A 26,483-nucleotide genomic window follows, 5' to 3' on the forward strand; every position below is an offset into this window, starting at 1 on the left:
GCTTTCCCTCTCCCTCCTACCTATGGTAACCACTAATAAACTTGGTTCTCTGTACATTTGCCTTTTATTGTCTTTTTATATAAGTGATGTCATACATTTGTCCTTTTGTGATTGATTTATTTCACTCAGCATATTGTGTTCAAGCTCCATCCATATCGTAGTATGTATCAAGACTTCATTTCTCCTACTGGCTGAGTGGTATTGTATTGTATGCAATACACTATTTATCCATTCTTCTGTTGATGGGCATTTAGGTTGTTTCTATCTTTTGGCTACTGTAAATAGTACTGCAGTGAACTTTCTGTCCACTTTGAATCTCTTCTTTCAAGCCTTTTCAATTCCAAGTTTCATATACCTAGGAGTAGAATTGCTGGATCATATGGTAGCTCCATTTTTAGTTTTTGAAGAACCACCACACTATAAGATTGTAACATTTTTCATTCCCACCACCAATTTCCCTACACACTTGCCAACATTTCTTATTTTCTATTTTTTGTTTCCTTTTATCTTAACCATCCTAGTGGGAGTGTAATGGTATCCCACTGTGGTTTTGATTTGCATCATTCTGATGACTAGTGTTGATGACTGTCTTTTCATGTGTTTGATCACAGTTTTGAATGTCCTCTTTGGTGAAATGCATATTCAAGTCCTTTGCCCATTTTATGATTGAGTTGTTTGTCTTTTTGTTGTTAGGCTGTTGAAATTTTATATGTAAGTTATTAAATTCTTGTCTGATATATGGTTCCTGAAGACATTCTCCTATTTGGTAACTTATCTTTTCAGCTTTTTGGTAAATTCTTTTGAGGAACAAAAGATCTTAATTTTTATGAGGTCCAACCTCTTGATTTTGTCTTTTGCAATTTTTGCTTTTATTATATTAGATAATATCATGTTGGAAACTAGGCCAAACGACATTACCCCTGCTTTTTCTCCTAAGAATTTTATGGTTTTAATTTTTACATTTAAGTCCTTAATATGGTTTGAATTTGTTTTTGTGTATGGGGTGAGGCATGGGAATAACACAGGTCCATCACTCAGAAACCCCACCAATTACTCCAGTGTTATAGGAATCTACCTTGAGTACTTAAATAAAAATTGCCAATCTTCAGAAGCCTGTTTAGTTCTTTTCATTTCAAATTAATATTACTCTTGCACCTTACCTAAGATGTGGAAATTGAGATACCTACCTCCAAGAACTGAAAGTGTGAATAAACCAAACCAAACTCACTGTCGTTGAGTTGGACCCAACACATAGCGACCCCTCCTTAGGTTTCCGAGGCAGTGTCACTAAGGAAGTAGATTGCCCAACCTTCCTTCCAAGGAGCTGCTGGTGGGTTTGAACCTCCAGCTTTCTGGATGGCAGTCAAATACCTTAGGCACTATGCCACCAGAGTATGAATAAAAGATTGTAAAATTTTCACCATATTGAGCACCAAAATGAAATTAACTAATGGACATTTTTCTTCCCCTTTCCCAAGAACAGTGGTTCAACCAGGCCAATTTTAACACCTAGTGATTGTTTGATAATATCTGGAGATATTTTTGGTTGTCACAATTGGGGGGATACTATTAATATCTGGTCAGTAGAGGTCAAGGATGCTGCTAAACATCATATCATACATGAGACAGCCCCACACAACAAAGATCTCTACGGTTTAAAGGTTAATCGTAGTGAAATTCAGAAACTGTGTTCTAGCACATCTTGTGAGCCTTCTGTAGCATCACTGAGATTTTCCACATCTTCCTGGTCATAATGAATTTACATATAAAGCCAATCCAGGACCACTATTTCACACAGTGTCTCCTCAAGGGACATTCGGGATTGGGGCATCAGATTGAGGACTCTTCAAGCAATCAGTGAGAACAGCAGGCCTCCTGGACATCTTTGTGGAAAATTTTAGGTTTTTCAATAACGGTCTAATTACAGCCCTGTCAAGTCACAAGGAGAACAGGTTGGCAAACATAGGTACTGAACTAAATAATCTGTGGCATAATCTAAACATATAATGGTAATTAAGTCTGACAGCTTAATATGCAACTGAAATTTAAATGTACAGTAGTAATCTACAATTAAGCAATCTTTTGTAATAGCACCCTGCCAGCCTGGAAGATTTCAGGTACAGTGCTGTGTACAATTAGGTAGTAAAAATATTGACATGGTAAAATGTACCCAGGCTATAATATGACATATATTCAAATTAACCATTGAAGATGGAGGTAAAGCAGAAATTCAGTGCTGTCCTTCAGCCAGTGTCAGAAGCAGATATTTAAGCAGTTGTTGCAACCAACATGGATGTGTCTGTAGCTGATTAGTGCATTTGCCTCTGAAAGCCACTGTATTCCAAGCCTTTTATTAGCAAGGAATTGAGAACAGAAAGTGGGGTTCAGAGCAGGATTTTCCCTTTGGGAGGTTTCCTCTTTGAGGGAAACTGAGCTCAACGTTTTACTGAAAATACCAGTCAAACCTCGTATATTTTGTAATAGGGCTAAAAAGTTGATACTCGGAAAAGTGCATGGGCTTTGAATTTGTTGCTGATGTGGATGTGAAATCCTTTCTATCATTTATAAGCCACAAGATCTTGGGCAAGGTACTCAAATCTTGAGGCTGTTTTCTCATCTCAAATATGGTATCACTATACTTAATTCACAGATTTGAGGTAACAATTACATAAACCTTATTTCCCTACTGTGTCCACTACTCACGGCAACAGCCAGAAGAATCTTTTGCAAATATTTATCAGATAATATCAATGCCCTACTTTAAACCCTATTATAGTGTTATGTTCATTGTGCTGTGTGCCACTGAGTCAATTCTGACTCAGTGACGCTAAGGGTCAGAGTAGAACTGCCTCATAGGGTTTCCTAGGCTGTAATCTTTACAGGAGCAGATCTCCAGGTCTTTTCTTCCATGGAGCAGCAGGTGGGTTCCAACTGCCAACCTTTCAGCAAGCACCAGAATGCTTAACCATTGTAATTATAAAGGTAATTACAGAAAAATTGGATGAGTCTTGCAGTCCAGTACGGAGTCTGAATTGTCTCTTACTTGTTCCAATTCAGGAGCTCTGGTGGCATAGTGCCTAAGGCATTTGACTGCTAACCAGAAGGCTGGCAGTGCAAATCCACCAACCACTCCTCGGAAGGAAGGTTGGGCAATCTACTTCTGTAGTGATACTGCCTCAGACACCCAAGGATGTGTCGCTGTGAGTCGGATCTGACTCCAAGGCAGTGAGGTGTTTTTTTTTGGTGTGTGTGTTTTTTTTTTCCCCCAGTTCATATGTATCATTCCTATCTTAGGGCCCTATTCCATTTCTCCTAGTAGACAGCTTTTTCTATCCCTTAGGACTTCTTCCTTCCAAAGTCAGATAAGATCCTTCTGAACTATACCTAAAGTCACCTCCCCCACCACAATTGCTAACCCATGAAGTTTTTTGCATTTATTTTATAGCACTCACCAGTACCTGAAATTTTATATTTGTAATACATCATATCTAAGTTAGAATCAAATCTCCACTGGGGCAGGTACTATTCACATCTTGTTGTTGTTGTTTGTTATGTGCCATCAAGTCAGCCCCAGCTCATAGCGTCCCCTCTTTGGGTTTCTGAGGCAGTATCACTACGGAAGTAGGATTGCCCAACCTTCCTTCCAAGGAGTGGCTGGTGGATTTGAACCGCCAGCCTTCTGGTTAGCAGTCAAGTGCCTTAGGCACAATGCTACCAGAGTATGTAGTATCCAGAACAAACCCACTGCCACTGAGCCACTTCCAACTCATAGTGAGCTTATAGTGAGCCTTTGTTATCATGGAACTACCCCCACTGGTTTTCCAAGGCTGTCAGTCTTAACAGGAGCAGACTGCCTCATCTTTCTCCAGGAAAGTGACTGGTGGGTTCAAATTACTGACCTTTTGCTTACTAGCTCAATGCCTTGACCACTGTGCTACCAGAGCACCTAGTATGGAGTAGATATCTAAAATGAAGAATGAAAAATAAAGGGAAAAAGGGAGAAGGAAGTAAGAATATATAAAACAGGAGTAAAGTAGAATTGCAATTCTCCCAATTCTTCCCTCATTATGGAAATCCTAGAGATGTTTTAGGAGCTCTGATGGTGTAGTGTGTAGAGCACTTGACTGCTAGCCAGAAGGCTTGCAGTTCAATCTCACCAGCCACTCCTCAGAAGGAAAGATGGGCAATCTACTTCTGTAGCGATACTGCCTCGGAAATCCAAGGAGGGGTCACTATGAGTAGGATCTGACTCAACGGCAACGAGTAGAGATGTTTTAGGAAAAATAGTTTAATGTACTCTGATCTCATTATGAGTAATATATATTGGTGAGTTAGGATATCTGATCTCTAGCCTTTGATGTCAACCTGCCTGTTAAATAGCTGTGTTGCATTGGTTGGCCCTAGGGGCTTCCTTTTCCTCATATAAAACTAAAGTGCTTTACCAAATTCTAAAAGTCACTGCTAGTTTAACTTTAAAACAAATGTGCTGGGCTCTTCATACAGAGCTTCAGTTTTAACTCCACATTCACCTTGAAATATGACTAAAATTTTTTTAGATATCAGAAGTATATTCAATTTTACACTGTGTTAACAAAAAGTAGTTATAATACTGAATATTTCTTAGGGAGAAAGAGCACATAGCAATCCCTCCAAAAACAAAACAAAACAAAAAAGTCTTCCTTTGAGTTTTCTGTTCCACTTCCCTTACCTCAGTTGCAGATTCACCATCTCCCTTCCTTGGTCCGTGTCTCAGGCAATCTATCCACAGAGCTCAACACTATTTACTCCACAGCTCATCCTTGCCTGCAACTATCTAGCTCAGTAAACAAAGTAGCCTCAAAGATTGCTCCCCTTTCAAAATCTGCAGGGAATTTTAAATTACAAGTAGAATTTTAACTTTCATTTTTTTTTTTTACTGTTGCATATCAGTCTCAGAAAAGTTCAAGAGAAATAAATAACAGCTTTAAAGTTTAACTTCTTTGTTGTTTTTTTTCTCAGTGAAGTCCCTTCTAGAGAAAGGCATTGAAATATGAAATAACTATTGTAAACCACTAACTGGTTGCCATCCATCTGATTTCAACACATGGTGACTCCATGTGTGTCAGTAGAACTGTGCTCTCCAATGTTTTCAGTGGCTGGCTTTTTGGAAGCAGATCACCAGGAATGTTTGCACCACCCAGGGACTCTCTTAACTTCTGATGAAATCATCATTTTTGTTACCATTTTGACCAGACCCTAAGCTTTCAATCTCTCTTCCCTTTCCTTTCTTTGCATGCTTTTGCTTAACTTGGAGACCAATACTATGATGTTATCTTCCTTTTTGATACCCTTCATGGTTCCTCATATTAGAAAGCTATGTTTCAGACAAGTCCAAAATATTGTTTCTCTTTTGGAGCTGAAGCTCATACCAGAAATGGAGTGTCTTATCTTCTGAGGAAGGAGGGAAATCTGTCTACAAACTGAGTGCAGAGGTTACAGATCCCAAATTATACTCAATCCCAGTCTTTAAGGAATTCTCAGCACATTCCAAATAGGAGCAGGCTAACCAGAGTCAAGGCAATCAGTTTCACTGAGAAGATGCCGTGAGCATACCTCATCTCAGATGAGTCAAAACACTGATTCTGTCAGAGAGACAGAAGCTAGTTGCCATGTCTCCAAAAGTGCTCCTGGAGCAGTTATGCTTATTTATTTACAGCTTGCTAAAAGTTTTACAAGGAAATTGACATGGCTTGAGGCACTGCCTAACTAAGCCATTGCCCAACACTACCACTCCATGGAGAATAATCACATTTTAGTTATGATGTCAATAAGCAATTCCTGGGAGACTTTGCCTTTTTGTAATTCATTTGAAGTGCCACTTAAAAATATATACCACATGCTTTTCAAAAGGGTATGCTGAGGAGGCCCATACTTTTTTTTTTTCTTCTAAATATAGCAAAGGATTTGAGATTTGCACATGAGAATAATATTGCTAAGATAAAGTCCTAAGCTATATGATGTGTTTTTACATCCTTGTTCAGTTTTATAAGCAACTTTGTTTGAATTTCTCATCTTTTCTCTTCTTTCTTGTCTTTGTCTACAGAGGGGTTTGCACAGAACTTAGCTGAAGCCTACTCAAGATACCGAAGAATTCCTATCTTAACTGAACTTAGTAAGTTGTGTTTTAAGGGAAAAAAGCAAGGAAGAAATATTTGTGGTACATAATTGATGTCACAAGGTCCTCTTTAGAGTCCACAGTCAAAAGATTGAGGAACCAACATGGGGCTTAGAGAGCATAAGTGCTTGTCTGGATGTGGCACTGACCTTTAACCTGGTTGATACCATCATCTCAGAATCTCAGCGTCAGGTATAAGAATGACTTCTACCTTCTGCACTCATCCAGTTACTACGAGACAGAAATCAGTAATGGGGTCAGTCTTATTTAGAAGGTGTCTCCCATGGAGGAGGCATGGATTTGCAAACTGCTAGGAAATATCTATCTATAACAACTTATCTACCCCATGGTAGGTCTTTAGGTCAGGCACTCACTTTTCCCATAATGACACTGGAGCTAGGATTAAGTCAAGGCAAATGAGGAACCTAGAGTGCAAATTTTAAGGAAGTAGGCACTTTCAGGATCCTAATATTTCTGTGTGCCAGGTATCTTTCTTGCCTTATCCTACTCTGAGGGATAATTTTCTAAAATGCAAATACTACTTGGATAAATAGTTCAATAAACAGTTACTTCTCATCAACACATAGAAAATAAAGTTTCATGAAGCTTTTCTAGATATAAAGAGCTCTAGAAGAATAAAGCAGGGTAAAGAAGGGTTGAAAAAGTTGTCCATATGCACTTTAAAGGAGTATTGTAGGGTACTAGGTGACACACTGGGATTAGATACTGATAGTTGTTGTTGTTGTTATGTGCCATCAAGTCAGATCCAACTCATAGCTATCCCTCCTTGGGTTTCTGAGGCAGTATCACTATGGAAGTAGATTGCTCAACCCTCCTTCTGAGGAGTGGCTTGTGGGTTTGAATCACCAGCCTTCCAGTAAGCAGTCAAGTGCCTTAGGCACTGCACTACAAGAGCTCCTAGATAGTAGTTGATGAGAAGGGGGAAAAGACCAAAGAAAAGGGAGATGTGTCTCTAACACATCAAAGCTTATCTCTAAAGCTGGTCTTGGATGTGTAGTTTGACTTGTCTCGTTGTTGTTGTATTTGACTTGTCTCCATAGTATAGTAAAATGCATAGTGGACATTTTATGATTTACAGTAGTTCCTGGGTTGTGGAAACAGTTAAAAACTCAACTATTAGGTGAAAAGTTGGCTGTTTGAATCCACCCAGAGGACTCTTGGAAGAAAAGCCTGGTCATCTACTTTTGAAAGCCTTGGGAATTCTATGGAGAAGTTTTGCTGTGTACACATGGAGTCACCATGAGTTGGAATTGACTAGATGGCAACTAACAACAACAAAGCCAAGTAGGATTTATACTAAGTAAGATAAATAGATCAGCCATAGGGATCCAGGTGAGGAGAGGGAACTCAGGCACACCCAAAACAAACAGCAGGGTGGGAAAGCGGGAGAGAGGGGATTAAAAGCCAGGAACCTGGACAGAGGAACAGTCAGCCGCAGGGATCCAGGTGAGGAGAGGGAACCCACGCACACCCAAAGCAGCAGGGTGGGAGAGAGGGAGAAAGTGGAGTAAAAGCCAGGAACCTGGACCTGGACAGAGGAGCAGTCAGCTGCAGGAATCCAGGTGAGGAGAGGGTACTCAGGAACACCCAAAACAGCAGGGCAGGAGAGCAGGAAAAAGGGGATTAAAACACCCAGGAATTTGGACAGAGGAGGAGTCAGCCACAGGGACCCAGGTGGGGGGTATGAGAGGTTTCCAACAGGGAGAAAAACTTGTCTGTTGGTTTGTCCTCTCATGGTGATGTGTTGATGTAAGTTTTGAGGCTGAGCCATTGGTGTTTCAAACCCAGTGGAATGCACATGGTGCACAGGTATCAGCCCACCTTACAGACTGACACAGACTAGGAAGAAGAAAGTGTCTGTCTACTTTTCAAAAAATTGGCTAGGAAAAACTTTATGAATAGCAAAGAAACATTGTTTGATACATTACCTCGCAACTTTATGAATAGTCCGGTTAGGTTAGAAGTCTCTCAAAACAGGACCGGGAAATAGCTACATCATCTGAATAAACCCAAACTTAGTCCTATGGATAAGATAAAGCTTTCAAGACCTCCATTTGCTGATGTGGCACCACTCAAAATGAAGAGAAACAGCTACAGACATTTATTAATCATCGAAATATAAAATATATGAAGTTATTAATCTAGGAAAATTGGAAGTTGTCAAAAATGAAATAGAACACATAGAAACAGATACCCTTGGCATTAGTGAGCTGAAATGGACTGGTTTTGGCCATTTTGAATCAGACAATCATATGATCTACTATAATGGGAATGACAGTTTGAAGAGGAATGCTGAGGCATTCATCATCACAAAGGATATTTCGAGATCTATCCTGAAGTGCAATGCTGTCAGTGATAGGATAATATCCATATGCCTACAAGGAAGACCCGTTAATACGACTATTATTCAAATTTATGCACCAACCACCAAAGCCAAAGATGAGGAAATTGAAGATTTTTATCAATATCTGCAGTCTGAAATTGGCCAAACATGCAATCAGGTTGTGTTAATTATCATTGGTGACTGGAATGCAAAAGTTGGAAACAAAGAAAAATCACCAGTAGTTGGAAAATTTGGACTCCGTGACAGAAATAATGCTGGGACTCGCATGGTAGAATTTTGCAAGACCAATGACTTGTTCATTGCAAACACCTTTTTTCAACAACACAAATGGTGGCTCTACACATGGACTTCACCAGATGGAACACACAGGAATCAGATTGACTACATCTTTGGAAAGAGGCGGTAGAAAAGCACAATATCTTCAGCCAAAACCAGGCTAGGAGCTGATTGTGGAACAGACCATCAATTGCTCATATGCAAGTTCAACTTGAAATTAAAGACAATTAAAACAAGTCCAAGAGAGCGAAAATATGATCTTGAATATATCCCTCCTGAATTTAGAGATCATCTAAAGAGTAGATTTGATGCATTGAACAACAACGACCGAAAACCAGATGAATTGTGAGAGGATATCAAGAACATTATCCATGAAGAAAGCAAGAGATCACTAAAAAGACAAGAAAAGAAGAGAAGAACAAAATGGATGACAGAAAAGACTCTGAAACTTGCCTTTGAGCGGAGCACAGCTAAAGCAAATGGAAGAAATGACAAGATAAAAGAGCTGAACAGAAGATTTCAAAGAGCAGCTCGAGCAAACAAAACCAATTACTATAATGACATGTGCAAAGACCTGGAGTTTGAAAACCAAAAGGGAAGAACACGCTCAGCATTTCTCAAGCTGAAAGAATTGAAGAAAAAATTTAAGCCTCGAGTTGCAATATGGAGAGATTCTCTGGGCAAAATATTGAATGATGCAGGAAACATCAAAAGAAGATGTCAGGAATACACAGAATCACTGTACCAAAAAGAACTGGTTGATCTTCATCCATTTCAGGAAGTGGCATATGATCTAGAACTAATGGTACTGAAGGAGGAAGTCAAAGCTGCAGTGAAAGAATTGGTGAAGAACAAGGCTCCAGGAATTGATGGAATACACATTGAGATGTTTCAACAAATAGATGCCCCATTGGAGGCACTCACTTGGTTATGTCAAGAGATGTGGAAGACAGCTACCTGGCCAACTGACTGGAAGAGATCCATATTTGTATCCATTCCAAAGAAAGGTGATGCCACAGAATGTGGAAATTATAGAACAATATCATTAACATCACATGCAAGTAAGATCTCACTGAAGATAATTCAAAGATAGTTGCAGAGAACTTCCAGAAATGCAACCTGGATTCAGAAGAGGACATGGAACAAGGGATATCATAGCTGCTGTCAGATGGATCTTGGCTCAAGGCAAAGAATACCAGAAAGATGTCTACTTGTGGATTATTGACTATGCAAAAGCATTTGATTGTGTGGATCATGACAAATTATGGATAACATTGAGAAGAATGGGAATTCCCGAACACTTGATTCTTTTCATGAGGATCCTGTACCTTGACCAGGAGGCTGTCGTTCGAACAGAACAAGGGGACACTACACGGTTTAAAATCAAGAAGGGAGTGCATCAGGGTTGTACCTTTCCCCATACTTATTCAATCTATATACTGAGCAAATAATCTGAGAAGCTGGACTATATGAAGAAAAACGTGACATCAGGATTAGAGGAAGAATCATTAACAACCTAAGGTACGCAGATGATACAACTTTGCTTGCTGAAAGTGAGGATGACTTGAGGCACTTACTGATGAAGATTGAGGAACACAGTCTGCAGTATGGATTACATCTCAATATAAAGAAGACAAAAATATTCACAAGTGGACCAATGAGCAGCATCACAATAAATGGAGAGAAGATTGGGGTTGTCAAAGAATTCACATTGCTTGGTTCTACAATCAACACCAATGGAAGCAGCAGTCAGGACATTAGATGACATGTAGCACTGGGAAGGTCATCCACGAAGGACTCTTTCAAGTGCTGAGGAGCAAGGATGTCTCCTTGAGGACTAAGGTGTGCCTGACACAAGCCATGAGATTTTCAATTGCCTCAAGTGCATGTGAGAGCTGGACAATGAATAAGGAAGACCAAAGAAGAGTTGATGTTTTTGAGCTGTGGTGCTGGCCAAGAATGCTGAAAGTACCATGGACCGCTGAAAGAACTAATAGATCTGTCCTGGGGGAAGTGCAACCAAAATGCTCCTTGAAAGCAAGAATGGCCAGACTTTGTCCCACCTACTTTGGTCATGTTGTCAGAAAGGATCATTCCCTGGGGAAGGATGTCATGCTTGGTAAGGTGGAGGGTCGACGAAAGAGGGGGAGGCCTTCAGCAAGATGGATTGACATGGTGGCTGTGACGATGGGCTCAAGTATAGCAAGGATCATGGAGCTGGTATGGGATCAGGCGGTGTTTTGTTTTGCTGTGCATGGGGTCGCTATGAGTCGGAAATGACTCAACGGCACCTAATAACAACAATAACATAGCTCGTTGTTAGGTACTGTCAAGTCAATTTTGACTAATGATGACCCTATCTGATAGGGTACAACTGCCCCCATGGGGTTTTCTAGGCTGTAATCCTTATGGAAGAAGATCTCCAAGTTTTTCCCTCCTAACACTACTGGGTGGGTTCAAATTTCAGCTTGTAGCATTACTATAAAAAAAAGAGAGATTATAGTTGGGGTGACCATATATTCATACTTATGTCTGTTGTAACACTGCAATTATTGACACTGCTTCCTTTTACTACCAAATCTATATCCTGGTTTGGCAGATAAAAAACATTATATATAATATTTGTATGTAATAATTATTTCTAATAATTTATACATTTATGGATACTTCCCTGGAGAAACATTCTGAGGTGTAAGGATGTCCCTTTGATGATGAAGGGAAGCCAAGAGGGACACATATCTTTTGTGAAGGAAGATATTTGGAAAGGAAAAATAAATGTGCTGATGTAGGGACCGATCCCACAAGAGTCCCCACAAGTCGGCATCAAATCCTCTCATCAAGTAGTTACTCTTAGTCTATCTTGTATAGCACTTCTTAAGTTAATCTGCCTGCCTTTTCTTTTTGCCTTGCAGAAAATCCTTCCAATGTTCACTTAATTGAACGGCTTGGTGGAATGAAAGGAAGCCTTCCAGGAACAAATCTTCATCTCAGTACTTCTTTTTCCACAGGCGCTGTCTTTTCAGGCAGCTTCTTGGATTCCCTCCTGGCCACAGTAAGTACAGCTGAGCCCAGAAGCCCGAAAAAACAAGACCCTCAAAGAAGGGAGAGTGGGTTGGTTAGGGCTGGAGAAGTGGAGAAAGCATCTCACAAATCCACGTTCTCTGTTTTGTTGTTGTTTCAAAGAAGCTCGTTCAAATACAGTATCTTATTTCATCTTTTTTAACTACTTGGTGAGGGAAGCAAAATGTTCACCTATTCAAGATTGTTGTTGTTAAGTGCTGTGGAGTCAGACCTGACTCATAGCGACCCCTCCTTGGGTTTCCGAGGCAGTATCACTACGGAAGTCGATTGCCCCATCTTCCTTCCGAGGAGTGGCTGGTGGGTTTGAACTGCCAGCCTTCTGGTTAGCAGCCAAGTGCCTTAGGCACTATGCTACCAGAGCTCTATTCAAGATTAAAACCCTAAAATGCTGGGAGCTGAAATAGCTCATTCTAGGAGGAATGTGTGAGTAAGTGGCAGTGCACCTGCCTTACACTTCAAGCTCATCTTGGCACACTCAACCATCTTGCTGTCAGAGCTTGGAGGATACTCCTCTGTCTTCATTATAAAATCTTCCCACCCACTCAGTCAGAAATCAGTCCCAATCAGTCCCACATGGATTTCAAGGGAAAAGCTTTTTGGCCTTTGGTGGTTTAGTTTTGTTCATAGCTTAGTCAAACCTCCCTTGCACATTCCCTTTCTCTTTTGACTACATGGTTGATTGTTAGTTTCAACACCTCTTCACTGTTAAGCAGATCACTTACAGAAATTATAGGATTCCCATAAACAGAATTGATTCATTAGGCACATACTTATCTGAACCTACTTTGTGTCTGGCACTGTTCTAGATGCTGGGGAAACAGCACAATGAAGCAGAGCTCATTCCAGTGGAGGAGACTGACAATAAATATGATCAATAAGTAACATGAAAAGATATTTATAAGGCTTAAGGAGATGAGGAGATAGAAGGCTTGGAGAGAGGTTGAGGGAAAAAGTTCTATCCCAGGGAAGGCAGCACTGAGAAGGTAATATCTGAGTAAAGTTGTCCAGGACAATACACATTTAGCTTATTGAGGAGAAACACTCCAGGCACAAGGAAGAAGGGCAAAGACCTTGAGGTGGGAACACACCTGGTATGTTTAAGAAATTTGAATGTGATTTACTATCTCAGAAAATCTGTGCATTTGTGGACGGCAAAAATACTTCCAAAGGAAATCCATGTAATTCACTACCTTACAGATTCCTAATATCCACATTTTCTAAAGAAAAGTTTGCAAAATGGTGAAGTATCAATGAATAGATGCTTAAGTACAGAAAGCTCAGAGCAGAGTTTGATAAACTTGTTGCTTCTGGAACTATATACAGAGAAGGCAGTACTCTTGAGTTGTATGAATGCCTCAGATGCCCAGTTTGCACTTTTGGGGATGTGTGGCTGGGGTACAAGTATCCCATTCATTTGGTACTAAGAAGATTATGTTGCCCTGGACCCTGGCTCCCTAAGCCATGGATGGGTTCTTGTAAACTTTTGAGTTCTCAGAGAGCTCACATGACATCAACAAGAATTTAACAGTAATCAGGTTAAGTAAAGTATAAATTCCATAAGGGGTTAATGGCATTCAACCTTGACTGTATCAGCAGAGACACACTAGAAGGAGTCAAGTCAGGTTACTTTTCTGGGAAGTATCCATCAGGGGAAGTGTTATATTACCTTCTGTCCTTGATATATCAATTAACTTGCCTGTAATTAAGGAGTGCAGTGTCAGGCATAAGGTAGCTGTTGATGAAACTGACCTGTTTGTAGGATACATTTCAGACTGGATGTAAGGTTCCAGTTCTCAGAGATTCTTACAATGGAAGGAAGCTTTGAGCTTTAAATTAAACTGGAGCTTTAAATTTAACTCCATTAGCCCACTCAGGGTAGGCCGGGAGTGAGCAGAGTGGTTTGAAACAACTAAGGGAGACAAAATTTTCTGTCATTTTGTCATACTGTGGGGGCTTGCATGAGGCTGGAGGCTATGCCACCAGTGTTTCAAATGCCAGCAGGGTTAACCATGGACAGGTTTCAGCAGAGCTTCTAGACTAAGACAGACTCAGAAGAGGGAAGAGCCCATCCACTTCTCAAAGAATTGGCCAAGGAAAGCCTATGACTAGCAGTGAAATACTGTCTGATATATTACTAGAAAACATTACGAATAGCCCTGAAACACTGTCCAATACAGGGCCCAAAAATGAGCCCCTTAGGTCAGAAGCCACTCAAAATATGACTGGGGAAGAGCTGCCTCTTCAGAATACAGCTGATATGGCTAGAGTAAAGCTTTTGGGACCTCTATTTGCTTATGTAGCAAGTCTCAAGATGAGAAAAAATAGCCGCAAATGTCCATTAATAATTGGAACATAGAATGTACAAGGTATGAATCTAGGAAAATTGGAAGCTGTCAAAAATGAAATGGAACACATAAATATTGATATCCTAGCCATTAGTGAGTAGAAATGGACTGGTTTTGGCCATTTTGAATCAGACAATCATATGATCTACTATGGCAGGAATGACAAATGAAAGAGAAGTGGCATGACATTCATCACCCCAAATAATGTTTCAAGATCTATTCTGAAGTACAGTGCTGTCAGACAGGATAATATCCAATACACTACAAGGAAAACCAATTAATACTACCATTATTCAAATTTATGCACCAAACACTAAAGCCAAAGATGAGAAAATTAAATTTTTTTACCAACTTCTGTAGTCTGAAACTGACCAAACATGAAATGAAGATGTGTTAATTATCACTGGTGATTGGAATGCAAAATTTGGGAACAAAGAAGAACCATTGATAGTTGAAAGATATGGCCTTGGTGATAAAAATAACACTGGAGATCATATGATAGATTTTTGCAAGACCAATTACTTATTCATTGCAAATATCTTTTTTCAACAACAAAAATGGCAACTGTACATGTGGACTTCATCAGATGGCATACACAGGAATCAGATTGGCAACATCTGTGGCAAGAGGTGATGGAGAAGCTCAATATCTTCAGTGAAAACAAGGCCAGGAGCTGATTGTAGAACAGACCATCAATTGATCATATACAACTTGAAGTTGAAGACAGTTAAAACAAGTCCATGAAGCCAAAATATGACCTTGATTATATCCCTCCTGAATTTAGAGATCATCTAAAGAATAAATTTGATGCATCAAACACCAATGACCGAAAACCAGAGGAATTGTGAGACGTCAAGAACATCATCCATGAAGAAAGCAAAAGGTCATTAAAAAGACAAGAAAGGAAGAAAAGACAAAAATGGATGTCAAAAGAGACTCTGAAACTTGCCCTTCAATGGAGAGTAGCTAAAGCAAATGACAAAATAAAAGAGCTAAATAGAAGATTTCAAAGAGCAGCTCACAAAGACAAAGTCAATTATTATAATGAAATGTGCAAAGACCTGGAGTTAGAAAACCAAAAGGGAAGAACAGCTCAGCATTTCTCAAGGTGAAAGAACAGGAAAAAAACTTAAAACTTGAGTTGCAATATTGAAAGAGTCTATGGGCAATATACTGAATGATCCAGGAAACATCAAAAGATGATGAAAAGAATACACAGAGTCGCTGTACCAAAGAAAATTGGTTGATGTTCATCCATTCTGAGCCCCTTAGGTCAGAAGCCACTCAAAATATGACTGGGGAAGAGCTGCCTCTTCAGAATACAGCTGATATGGCTAGAGTAAAGGAGGTGGCATTTGAGCAAGAACCACTGGTATTCAAGGAAGAAGTCAAAGCTGCACTGAAGGAACTGGCAGAAAACAAGTCTCCAGGAATTGATGGAATACCCATTAAGATGTTTCAGTAGACAGATGCTGCACTGGAGGCATTCACTTGGCTATGCCAAGAGATTTGGAAGGCAGCTATATGGCCAACTGACTGGAAGAGATTCATATTTGTACCCATTCCAAAGAAAGGTCATCCCGCGGATTGTGGAAATTATCAAACAATATCATCAATATCACAAGCAAGTTAAATCTTACTGAAGAAAATTCAAAAACAGTTGCAGCAGCATATTGACAGAGAACTTCTGGAAATGCAAGCTGGATTCAGAAGAGGACGTGGAATGAGGGATATCATAGCTGATGTCAGATGGATATTGGCTGAGAGCAAAGAATAACAGAAAGATATTTACTTGTGTTTAATTGACTATGCAAATATTCAACTCTATGTAGCATAACAATATAACATTGAGAAGAATGGGAATTCCAGAACACTTAATTGTACTCATGAGGAACCTGTACATAGACCAGGAGGCTTGCATTCAAACAGAACAAAGGGATACTGAATGATTTAAAATCAGGAAGGGAGTGTGTCAGGGTTGTATCCTTTCAACATACTTATTCAATCTACATGCTGAGAAAATAATCCAAGAAGCTGGACTATATGAAGGAGAATGTGGCATCAGGATTGGAGGAAGGTGCATTAACAACCTGTGATAGGCAGAAGAAACAACTTTAGTTGCTAAAAGTTAGGATGATTTGAAGCACTTCCTGATGAAGATTAAAGACTACAGTCTGCAGTATGTATTTCACCTCAATATGAAGAAAACAAAAATTCTCACAACTAGACCTATAAGCAGCATCACGATAAATGGAGAAAAGATTGAAGTTGTCAAAGATTTCATATTACTTGGTTCTATATTCAACATCAATGAAAGCAGCCATCAAGACATCAGAAGACATATAGCATTGGACAAATCTGCTGCAAAAGATCTCCTTGAAGTGCTGAAGAGCAAAGATGTCTCCTTGAAGTCTACAATGCATCTAACCCAAGCTGTAGTATTTTCAATCACCTCATAGAGCTGGACAATGAATAAGGAAGACCAAAGAAGAGTTAATACTTTTGAGTGGTGATATTGGTGAAGAATACTGAAAGTACCATGGACTGCTAGAAGAACTAACAAATCTGTCCTGGAAGAAATGCAGCTGGAATGTTCCTTGGAAGCAAGAATGGCCAGACTTTGTCTCACCTACTTTGGTCATGTTTTCAGAAAGGACCATTCCTGGAGAAGGATATCATGTGTGGTAAAGTGGAGGTTCAGTGAAAAAGGGGAAGGCCCTCAACAAGGTGGATTGACACAGTGGCTGAAATGATGGGCTGAGGTATAGCAGGAATTGTGAGGCTGGCACAGGACCAGCAGTGTTTCATTCTGTTGTACATAAAGTCATTATGAGTTGGAGATGACTCGATAGCACCTAACAACAACAAGAAACCCATTCAGGCAGGAACAAAGTCACAGAGTTTTGATTTAGAGTTGGTCAGAAGGACAGCATGAGCAGGGAAGGGAGGAGAGATTAGAAATAAAAACAAATGAACGTATAATATAAGCCAGCATAGAACATACAGACTTGTCCAAAAGAGTCTTGAGCTGGGTTACAGTTGTTGTGACCACTCATCATTAGTTTACATGACCTGGAGCCATCATTGAAGACTGCAACTTTCTCCAAGGCTTGTTACTGTTGTTACTTGGTGCTGAGTCAATTCTTACTCATGGTGTCACCATGAATGCAGAGTAGAACTGCTCCATAACTTTTCAAGGTTGTGACCTTCTGAAAGAAGATCACTAGGACTGTCTTCCAAGTTATCTTTATTTGGGTTGGTACTACCCGCCTTTCAGCTAGTAGCTGAGTGCTTAACCATTTGTGCCACCCATGGACTTCCAGGCTACCATCAGATATTATATAAATGGGCTTCACTCAATGGAAAAGGATGATTTAGTTATGCTGGAAAAGGAAATGAGCCCTGAAAAATATCAGGACTCTTTTCTGAGACCCCATGATAAATTCTATGGGAGAGAGAAAAATCACTTACTGTGGCCTGATATGGGAGGTAGTCACAGTGGACTTTCAGCTTGTCCTTAAGGTTTCTGGTAAGTGCTTAGTTTAGAATTGGCACTTTGTCAGTTGAATATGAGGTGGGGATTGCTTCTCCAGAACTCTACTTCTGTGACCATTTTAAAACTTTATTTAGAAGAACTTCCCTCTCATTGTTTGGGATGAGAGACATTCTTTATGTTAAGGAGACTGGCATGGATATTGGAAATCTAAATCTCTACCTAGTGGACTTCTGACTCGGGATTTGGATTGTAAATACTATGTTGTTGTTATGTGCCGTCGAGTCGGACCCGACTCATAGCAACCCCTCCTTGGGGTTTCCCAGGCAGTATCACTACAGAGGTAGATTGCCCCATCTTCCTTCCAAGTGGCTGGTGGGTTTGAACTGCCAGCCTTCTGGTTAGCAGTCAAGTGCCTTAGGCACTATGCTATCAGAGCTCCCGTAAATACTATATGACATGGAAAAAAATGAACACACTTTAATACTATTTCGAACTTCAGGCCAACATCCCGATCTTTTCTCTGGCCACACTAAGCTAAACTGAAAATCGAACTTGTTATTGAGTATATTCTGACTCATGATGACTCCTTGTATTTCTGAGTAAAATTGCACATACAGATTTTTTTGGGTGTGTGTGTGTGTGTATGTGTATGTAATAGTATTCACCTTTGTTGCATGTCATTCTTGTGCTCCTCCTTGTGTCTTGCACTGCCTTGATCATTTTGTGTTAACTTCCCTCTTACTGCATATTGCCTTTCCCTTCACCCACATTAATATGTATCTACCCACTAGTTAGTCACTTACCATCACTTCCCCTTCAACCCTGGTAAACTTCAAAGACTAATTCTATTTGTAAACCTTTTCTAGCTTTTTCCAATCATGGTCTCATACAATATTTATCCTTCAGTGATTGACTAATTTAAGCACTCCGCATAGTGCCTAAGGCATTTGATTGCTAACCAGAGGGCTGGCGGTTCAAACCCACCAGCCACTCCTCGGAAGGAAGGTTGGGCAATCTACTTCTGTAGTGATACTGCATCGGCAACCCAAGAAGGGGTCGCAATGAGTCAGATACAACTCGACAGCAATGTGTTTTTTTAAAAATAATATCCTCTAGGTTCTTTCATGCTATGGAGTATTTCCCAGATTCATCATTATTTTTTAATGTTACATAGTATGCCATTCAGATATATGTACCTTAGTTTGTTTATCCATTCATCCATTGATGGTCACTTAGGTTGTTTCAGTCTTTTTGCTATTGTGAATAACGCTGCAATGAACATGAGTGTGCATATATTTGTTCATGTAATGGCTTTTATTTCTCTAAGATATACATGTAGTAGTGTGATTTCTGGATCATATAGTATTTCTAACTTTTTAAGGAAGCATAATAGCTCTTTCCACAATGGTTGTACCATTTTATAGCACCACCAGCAGTATATTAGAGTTCTAGTCTCTCCATATCCTTTCCAGCATTTGTTGTTTTCTCCTTTTTTGAATTTTGCTATTAATATAAAGGTGAGATGATGTCTCATTGTTGTTTTGATTTACATCTCTCTAATGACTAATGATCCTAACATAGGGTATTCATAGGTGAAATCTTTATGGAAGTAGATTACCAGACCTCTCTTCCATAGCATCACTCAGTGGATTTGATTAGTAGCCCAACACGAATCATCTGTTCCACCCTGGGATACTGAACTAGATCATTGAAAGTAATTAGTGAATGCTGCCCACTCATGTTTCCCTTTCTTTTTTGTTATCCTGACAGAAATGGTTCCATTTGGCATTATAAAAGTGGGGTGATGTCTTATCAAATTAGTTACATGGAAAGAACACACTCTTCTTACCCTAGGGCCAGGTCTGAGCTTCTAGTTCCATTGTCCTCTCTCTTCCAGGTACCATTTGCTCTTGACTGGCTTCCTGATTTTGTGACCCAGTAACATGGAAATGAAAATAATAGCCTCAGAGAGGAAGATAACATTTATCCTCTTCCACTGAAAACATTTTGGTCACTGTAGTGACTCTAGAATATGTTGTTGAACAGTCCATTTTATTCTCCGTACACATTGCTGAGGGATGTGGGAGAAAGGGAAAATTTTCAATCTCCTTTTAAAGTTTAGGTGGCACTTCTAGACCCCATAGTTATAATTCCCTGTAACACATACCTTTTGAGACATCATTAATGATTACAGTTCTCCCTCCCCAGATAGTTCCCATGAGTCTTTCCCATCAGAGACATTGAGGCAAGTGTTTCTGATAAGCTTTGCTATAAGATAATATTAATATTTAATGCTCCAAGCTCACTGCCATGAGTCAGATCCAACTCATAGCGACCCCTCCTTGGGTTTCTGAGGCAGCACCACTACGGAAGTAGATTGCCCAACCTTCCTTCCGAGGAGTGGCTAGCAGGTTTGAACTGCCAGCCTTCTGGTTAGCAGTCAAATGCCTTAGGCACTATACCACTAGGGCTCCCATTAATATCAATAGCAATATCAGTAATAAAACAATGATAACACATTTCTCAAGTATTTGCCTTGTGCTCAGGACTTTGTTAAGTGCATTGCTTACATTATCTTGCTTAATTCTCATATCAACCCAATTACATCACTATTATTAGCCTCATTCTATAGATGGAAAACCTGAGTCTTAGAGAAGGGTAAATAATATATCAAGGTCACACCACTCATAAATGTTGAGTTCACTTTAGGTTCCCTTTGTCTAATTCCAGAATCAGATCTCCTTACCACAATCATTTACCCCTCCAGAAATCTATTTCTATGATCACTGGCATACTTTCAATGCAGTTAATTTCAAGCTTTGCTTAGAGGAACGCTTATCTCAGAGTACTCTGGAGTTGTCGAGTATGGACAGAGAAAAAGAAAAACGGACATGCCCATCCCACTTCTTCCCACATCACCATGTACTCCACTCCCCTTAATCAGAGCACTTTTACTCTCACCCATGTCATATATGAGCCTCCAGGGTAAGGTTTGACTTGAAGATAGATTTCGGTTGCAAGAAGGTTTTAAAAACTGCCATCCTAAAAGTTAGAAGATGTGCCCAACAGAGAAGAATAAAATAAAGGAGGTGAAATCATTGTTCTCTATTCTAAGATAGACTTCCCGTTTTCAGTCAGGAGCACCACATGGGAGGCAAGAGTCAGTATTCTGCACCATTTGCATGTCTCTTTTGTCCTGTTGTTTCCCTCCCCAGAGAACATCTTCTGGATTTGGCTTCTCCAAACTGTTGCCCAGCTTATGGCACCAAGGGACTGTTTCTCGTTGTTCGCAAGTTTAGCGTTTCCCTGGCACACTCAGAGGTTATAATTAGAATCAAAATGTTTATTTCCCTGATGCACACACTACATAGAAGGAAAAAGATAAAAACAGATGCATTCAGACAGACTTCCTCAGAACTAACATAATGCCTCACTGGTTTCTGAAACAAGGTGAGAACTTCAGTCTTGAGTTCACTCTTGGTGAACTGTACTTCCAACCTAATATTTAAGGACCTCCTTCCTTCTCCTGTGTACTCAGAAACCTCCTTCCGTTTCAAGTGTACTTCACCCTTCTCCTCCAAAATGTCTTCATAAACATACAAATCCAGAAGAGACAGAGAAGCTTGCAACAGCCCACTGTGAGCTAGTCCTGCTCAGAAATACTGATTTTTTTTTTTTAAATTTTCATGCCACATTTTCATTCTATCCCCTGATATACCTGTGATATTTTTTCCAATATAAAATAATGAATTTCCGCTACAAATCTCCTGATATATTTGGCACTATGGCTTCAAGTTGTTACTTGCTATCAAGTTGATTCTCCCTCATGATGCCCCATGTATGCAGAATAAAACATCTCCATATGGTTTTCAAGGTTATGACTTTTTAGAAACAGATTCCCAGGCCTGTCTTCTGAGGTATCTCTGAGTGGGTTCAAACCATCAACCTTTTTGTCTAGTAGTCAAGTGCTTCACTATTTGTTTCACCCCAGGACTTTATGGCTTCTGGCATTTTGATGCAAATTCTTGCCCCAGTTGAAGGGGCATGCCTGCCAGGTACAATTCATGCCCACTTTTAATCCTCTATAGTTCAAAGCTATAAAAATTAAAATATGGAGAGGACTCAAGCCCATAAGCAAAATTCACATATGGTTTTAAAATAAGAGTTCCAGAATAGACATGAACTCTGGGTGCATCCAGCCCAACCATTTTCTTTTGCTTATAGGAAATTGAGGCTCATAAAATTACATGACTTTCTCAAGTCACTCAACTGGTTCATTGTAGGTTTCTGACCTTATAGTCTCATTCAGAATTAGATGTATTTCTCAAAAAATGTTTGGTTTGAAGACCTTTTGATATTCTCAGAATAAAAAGCAGCAAGGAGCTTGGCTTAATATCTGCACTATGCAATAATAGTTTAGGTCACGAGAGGGACATCATGAATCATTGCAGCTAAAAGTTAAAATACTTCGGACTATAGCATTTTCTAACATTGAAAATCCTAATTTTAGTAACTATGATTATATTAGAAACATTGTCCAACTTTGGAAGTCCTACAATAGTTCAAGTACTTTTGAAGAGCAAATTTTCTTTAAAGAGGAAGGAAAGAAAGAAGGAAGGAACAGAGGAAGGGAGGAAAGGAAGGAAGGAAGGAGAAAAGAAAGATAGAGAAAGAAAGAGAAAATGGAAGGAAGCAAAGATAAATAAGGCCAATTCCATACCATAGAACCCTGAATAATAAGAATAGGAGTTAAACTCACAGAGCAAGGATGACATGTAAATCCCATTATTTTCCCCAATATAGAATTATAATGCTTTTGATGTCAAAACTGAAGAAATGATATATTCAAGAGCTAAGCCTCTCTCAGTTAAATATGTAAAGCACATGTTTCCCAGAGCCATCAACACCAGGATAACCCTGGAATATATGCTCTTTCTTTAATCAGTGGGGAATTATTCTAACAGCATTATATTTGATCACTCTACAATATGTCCACATGTTCTTAAACGGATTGAGGCTCAACCTGGATTTACGTTCTCCATCCCTCCTGGATTGTAGGGGCTGATTTTATAAGCACCCTTCTGGGTGGTGATGGGACAGAACAAAGAAGAGAGATAAGGAGGCGGCATTGCTCATGAGATGCTTTCAGTCTGGAGATTAGGGTGGAGACAGCATTTGAAGTCATCTTTCAGTCTGAAAAATATTGTGAAAATTATTTTCATTTTCTTTGACTTCATGTACATTATATTATTTCTTAAGCCAAATTACCCCAGAAACCTCTACATTGTATCAGTAATATTTGTCTACTTGCTTAAAATTAATTGTCCACTTCAGTTAATAATCTTGCAACTTTTGAATACCAGCCTTGTTCAAAGCATAACTGAGGACATCATAAATAGACAAAGTCCATTGTCTAACGGAGCCCACAATTTAAAGAAGTGATGCTTAGAGCGTGATGTGAGGACCACTGGCATCAAAATCACCTAGAGTGCTTTGTAAAATGGCAATTCCCACCCCTTTCCATAAATTCTGATCCAGTAGGTCTGGGATGCCAGAAATCTTTTCTCATCAAATCACTCCACGTGATCCAGATATGTGAGAGCCAATGAAAAAAGAAAAGAGTTTATTAATGTGTACTATGTATTTCATTTAAACCTGAAAACAACTTCAGAATGTGAAGATTATTATATTAACTGAGAAAGAACACATGAATTCCCCAGAGGAACTCAGCTAGGAAGTGACAGTCCAAGATTCAAATTCAGATGTGATTCCTGAAAAAAATAAACATAAAATACAGAAGAATAAGATAATGCAAAAGTCAGTGGCCATAAGCTCACAAAGGAAGGAAAAGTTTATTCTGATGAGGAAGTCCAGGAAAGAGTTCAGCAAGTTGTTAAGAAGCAAAATAGATGTTCAAAAGCAAATTCATGAAGCAACTTCTGGTAGAGCAGTATATACTGCAGTGAACAGTTCTGGAAGAGAAAAAGACAGCTGGAAATGGAGCTGTGGTCAGATGGTCAGATAAAAGAGGTCCTTGAATGTTATGGAAAGAACCTGGACTTCCTTTTCCAGCATGAGTACAGCAGAGGGGTCTGAGGAGAGAGATGACATGATCTCATTTGTGTTTCTGGAGAATCACTCTGGAAGCATTGGGACTGACAATGAGGAAAAAAAAAAAAAAAAAAGGTAGGTGACTAATGAAGAGATCACCATAATCCTCCAGGCCCTACAAGAGGGTTCCCTAAACTTGAGGGTGGATAAAGTGAATGGGAAGATTTGGCAATCTACTTCTGTAGTGATATCGCCAGGAGCTCTGGTAGCATAGTGCCTAAGGCACTTGACTGCTAAACAGAAGTCTGGCGGTTCAAACCCACCAGCCACTCCTCAGAAGGAAGATGGGGCAATCTACTTCCGCAGTGATATTTCTTGGAAAACCCAAGGAGGGGTCGCTATGAGTCGGATCCAACTGGACGGCACATAACAACAACAGTGATATTGCCTTGTAAACCCAAGGAGGGGTCACTGTGAGTCTGATCCAACTCAACAGCGGTGAGTTTGGTTTGGTTTAAAGTGAATGTCAAAATTTCTGGGATAATAATTGAAGTCATTGCTATTATTTATTATAATAGTATAAGTATTCAGTTTTATGTAGGTACTATATAAACATAAATTCTCATTTCTACTGGAGTAAAAGCCTAATTCAGGTAAAACATAGGGTAGAAAATTAAAAGCATTTTATATATTTAATGGGAGGGAGGACCCATCCCACAGAGGCAGGAAAGGGAGGGAGCACCAGGGACCACAAAATGGCAGGATCCAGGTAGGAATTAGGTAAGGGGAGGGCAGAGAGGTTTCCAACAGCTAAAGGAGACAAACATTTCTGTCAGTTTGTCATCCTGTGGGACTTGCATGCTGCTGTGAGGCTTCAGGCTGTGCCATGGGTGTTTCAAATGCCAGCAGGGTTGCACATGGTGCACAGGTTTCAATGAAGTTACAGATTGAGACAGACTAGGAAGAAGAAAGAGGGCATCCACTTCTCAAAAATTGTCCAGGGAAAACTTTATGAATAGCAGAGAAACATTGTCTGATACATTACTAGGCAACTTTATGAATAACCTGGAAACATTGTACAAAACAGTGCAGGAAGACAAGCCCCTTGGGTCAGAAGGCACTCAAAATAGGACTGAGAAAGAGCTGCCTCATCAGAGTAGAACCAATCTTAATGATATGGATAAAGTAAATCTTTAGGGACCTCCATGTGCTGATGTGGCACAACTCAAATTGAGGAAAAACAGCTGCAAAAGTCCATTAGTAATCAGAACACAGAATGTATGAAGTATGAACCTAGAAAAATTGGGAGTTGTCAAAAATGAAATGGAACGGACAAAGATTTATATCCTAGGGATTAGTGAGCCGAAATGGACCGGTTTGGGCCATTTTGAATCAGACAACCATATGATCTATTATGCCAGGAATGACAATTTGAAGAGGAATGGTGTGGCATTCATCATCACAAAGGATGTTTCAAGATCTGTCCTGATGTACAATGCTGTCAGTGATAAGATAATATCCATATACCTACAAAGAAGACCCATTAATACTATTATTATTCGAATTTACAGACCAACCACCAAAGCCAAAGATGAGGAAATTGAAGATTTTTATCAACATCTGCAGTCTGAAATTGACCAACTGTGCAATTAAGATGTGTTAATTATCACAGCTGACTGGAATGCAAAAGCCAAAAACCAAGAGGAATCACCAGTAGTTGGAAAATTTGGACTTGGTGATAAAAATAACACTGGAGATCACATTAGAATTTTGCAAGACCAATGACTTATTCATTGCAAATACCCTTTTTCAACACCACAAATTGTGGCTATACACATGGACTTAGCCAGATGGAGTACACAGGAATCAGACTGACTACATCTGTGGCGAGAGGCATTGGAGAAACTCAATATCTTCAGCCAAAACAAGTCCAGGAGGTGATTGTGGAACAGACTATCAACCGCTCAAATACAAGTTCAAATTGAAGACAATTAAAACAAGTCCACAAGAGCCAAAATCTGCCCTTGAATATATCCCTCCTGAATTTAGAGATTATTCAAAAAAGAGATTTGATGCATTGAACACAATGACCAAAACCCAGAAGAATTGTGGGATGACATCCAGAACATTGTCCATGGCCAGCTACCCAGAGGGATTGATTAGTTGAACCTGTGGGCTCAGGACCATAGTCGCAGGGGATATCAAGCTCAACTGGCATAACATACTACACAAAACATTGTTCCACCTCCTACTTTTGGCAAATAGCAACTAGGATCTTAAAAGCTTGCAAGCAGCCATCTAGATGCAACAATGGAACTCTCTTCATCCAGAGCAAAGAAGAATGAAGAAAACAAAATATTCATGGAAACAATTAGTCCTAGCAACTGGTACACCATGCCATCCTCAGCCTATATGACCATGAGACCAGAAGAACTAGATAGTGCCTGGCTACCACTGTCAACTACTTGGAGGGGGATCTATGTAGGAGATCCTGGATAGAGAGGGAGAACAATGTGGAACAAAACTCAAAATCACTTGGGAAAAAAAGGGGGGGGACAGGTTTGCTGGTCTGATAGAGCCTGGTAGAACCACTGAGACTATGGCCCCTAGCTGCCCTTCAAGTCTGGAATTGAACCCACACCTGTGGCTTCCAGCCAAACAAAAGACAGGTAGGTATATGAGTTGAACATTTACCTCAAATAGATACACTCCTTG

The 26,483-nt window shown here is 39.7% G+C and overlaps 1 protein-coding gene across 1 annotated transcript in view; it reads left to right on the forward strand.

Moving 5' to 3' along the window:
- The window catches only part of KCNU1 (potassium calcium-activated channel subfamily U member 1), a 245,574-nt gene that overhangs the window by 210,432 nt on the left and 8,659 nt on the right, over positions 1 to 26,483 (forward strand). Inside the window, 2 exon segments of the mRNA XM_007935054.1 lie at positions 6,083 to 6,151; positions 11,708 to 11,847. Coding sequence (XP_007933245.1) covers positions 6,083 to 6,151; positions 11,708 to 11,847 — 209 coding nt within the window.

Source organism: Orycteropus afer, unplaced genomic scaffold (assembly GCF_000298275.1).
Source record: "Orycteropus afer afer isolate SDZICR_OR568_19922 unplaced genomic scaffold, OryAfe1.0 scaffold00024, whole genome shotgun sequence".
NCBI classification, from domain to species: Eukaryota; Metazoa; Chordata; class Mammalia; order Tubulidentata; family Orycteropodidae; genus Orycteropus; species Orycteropus afer.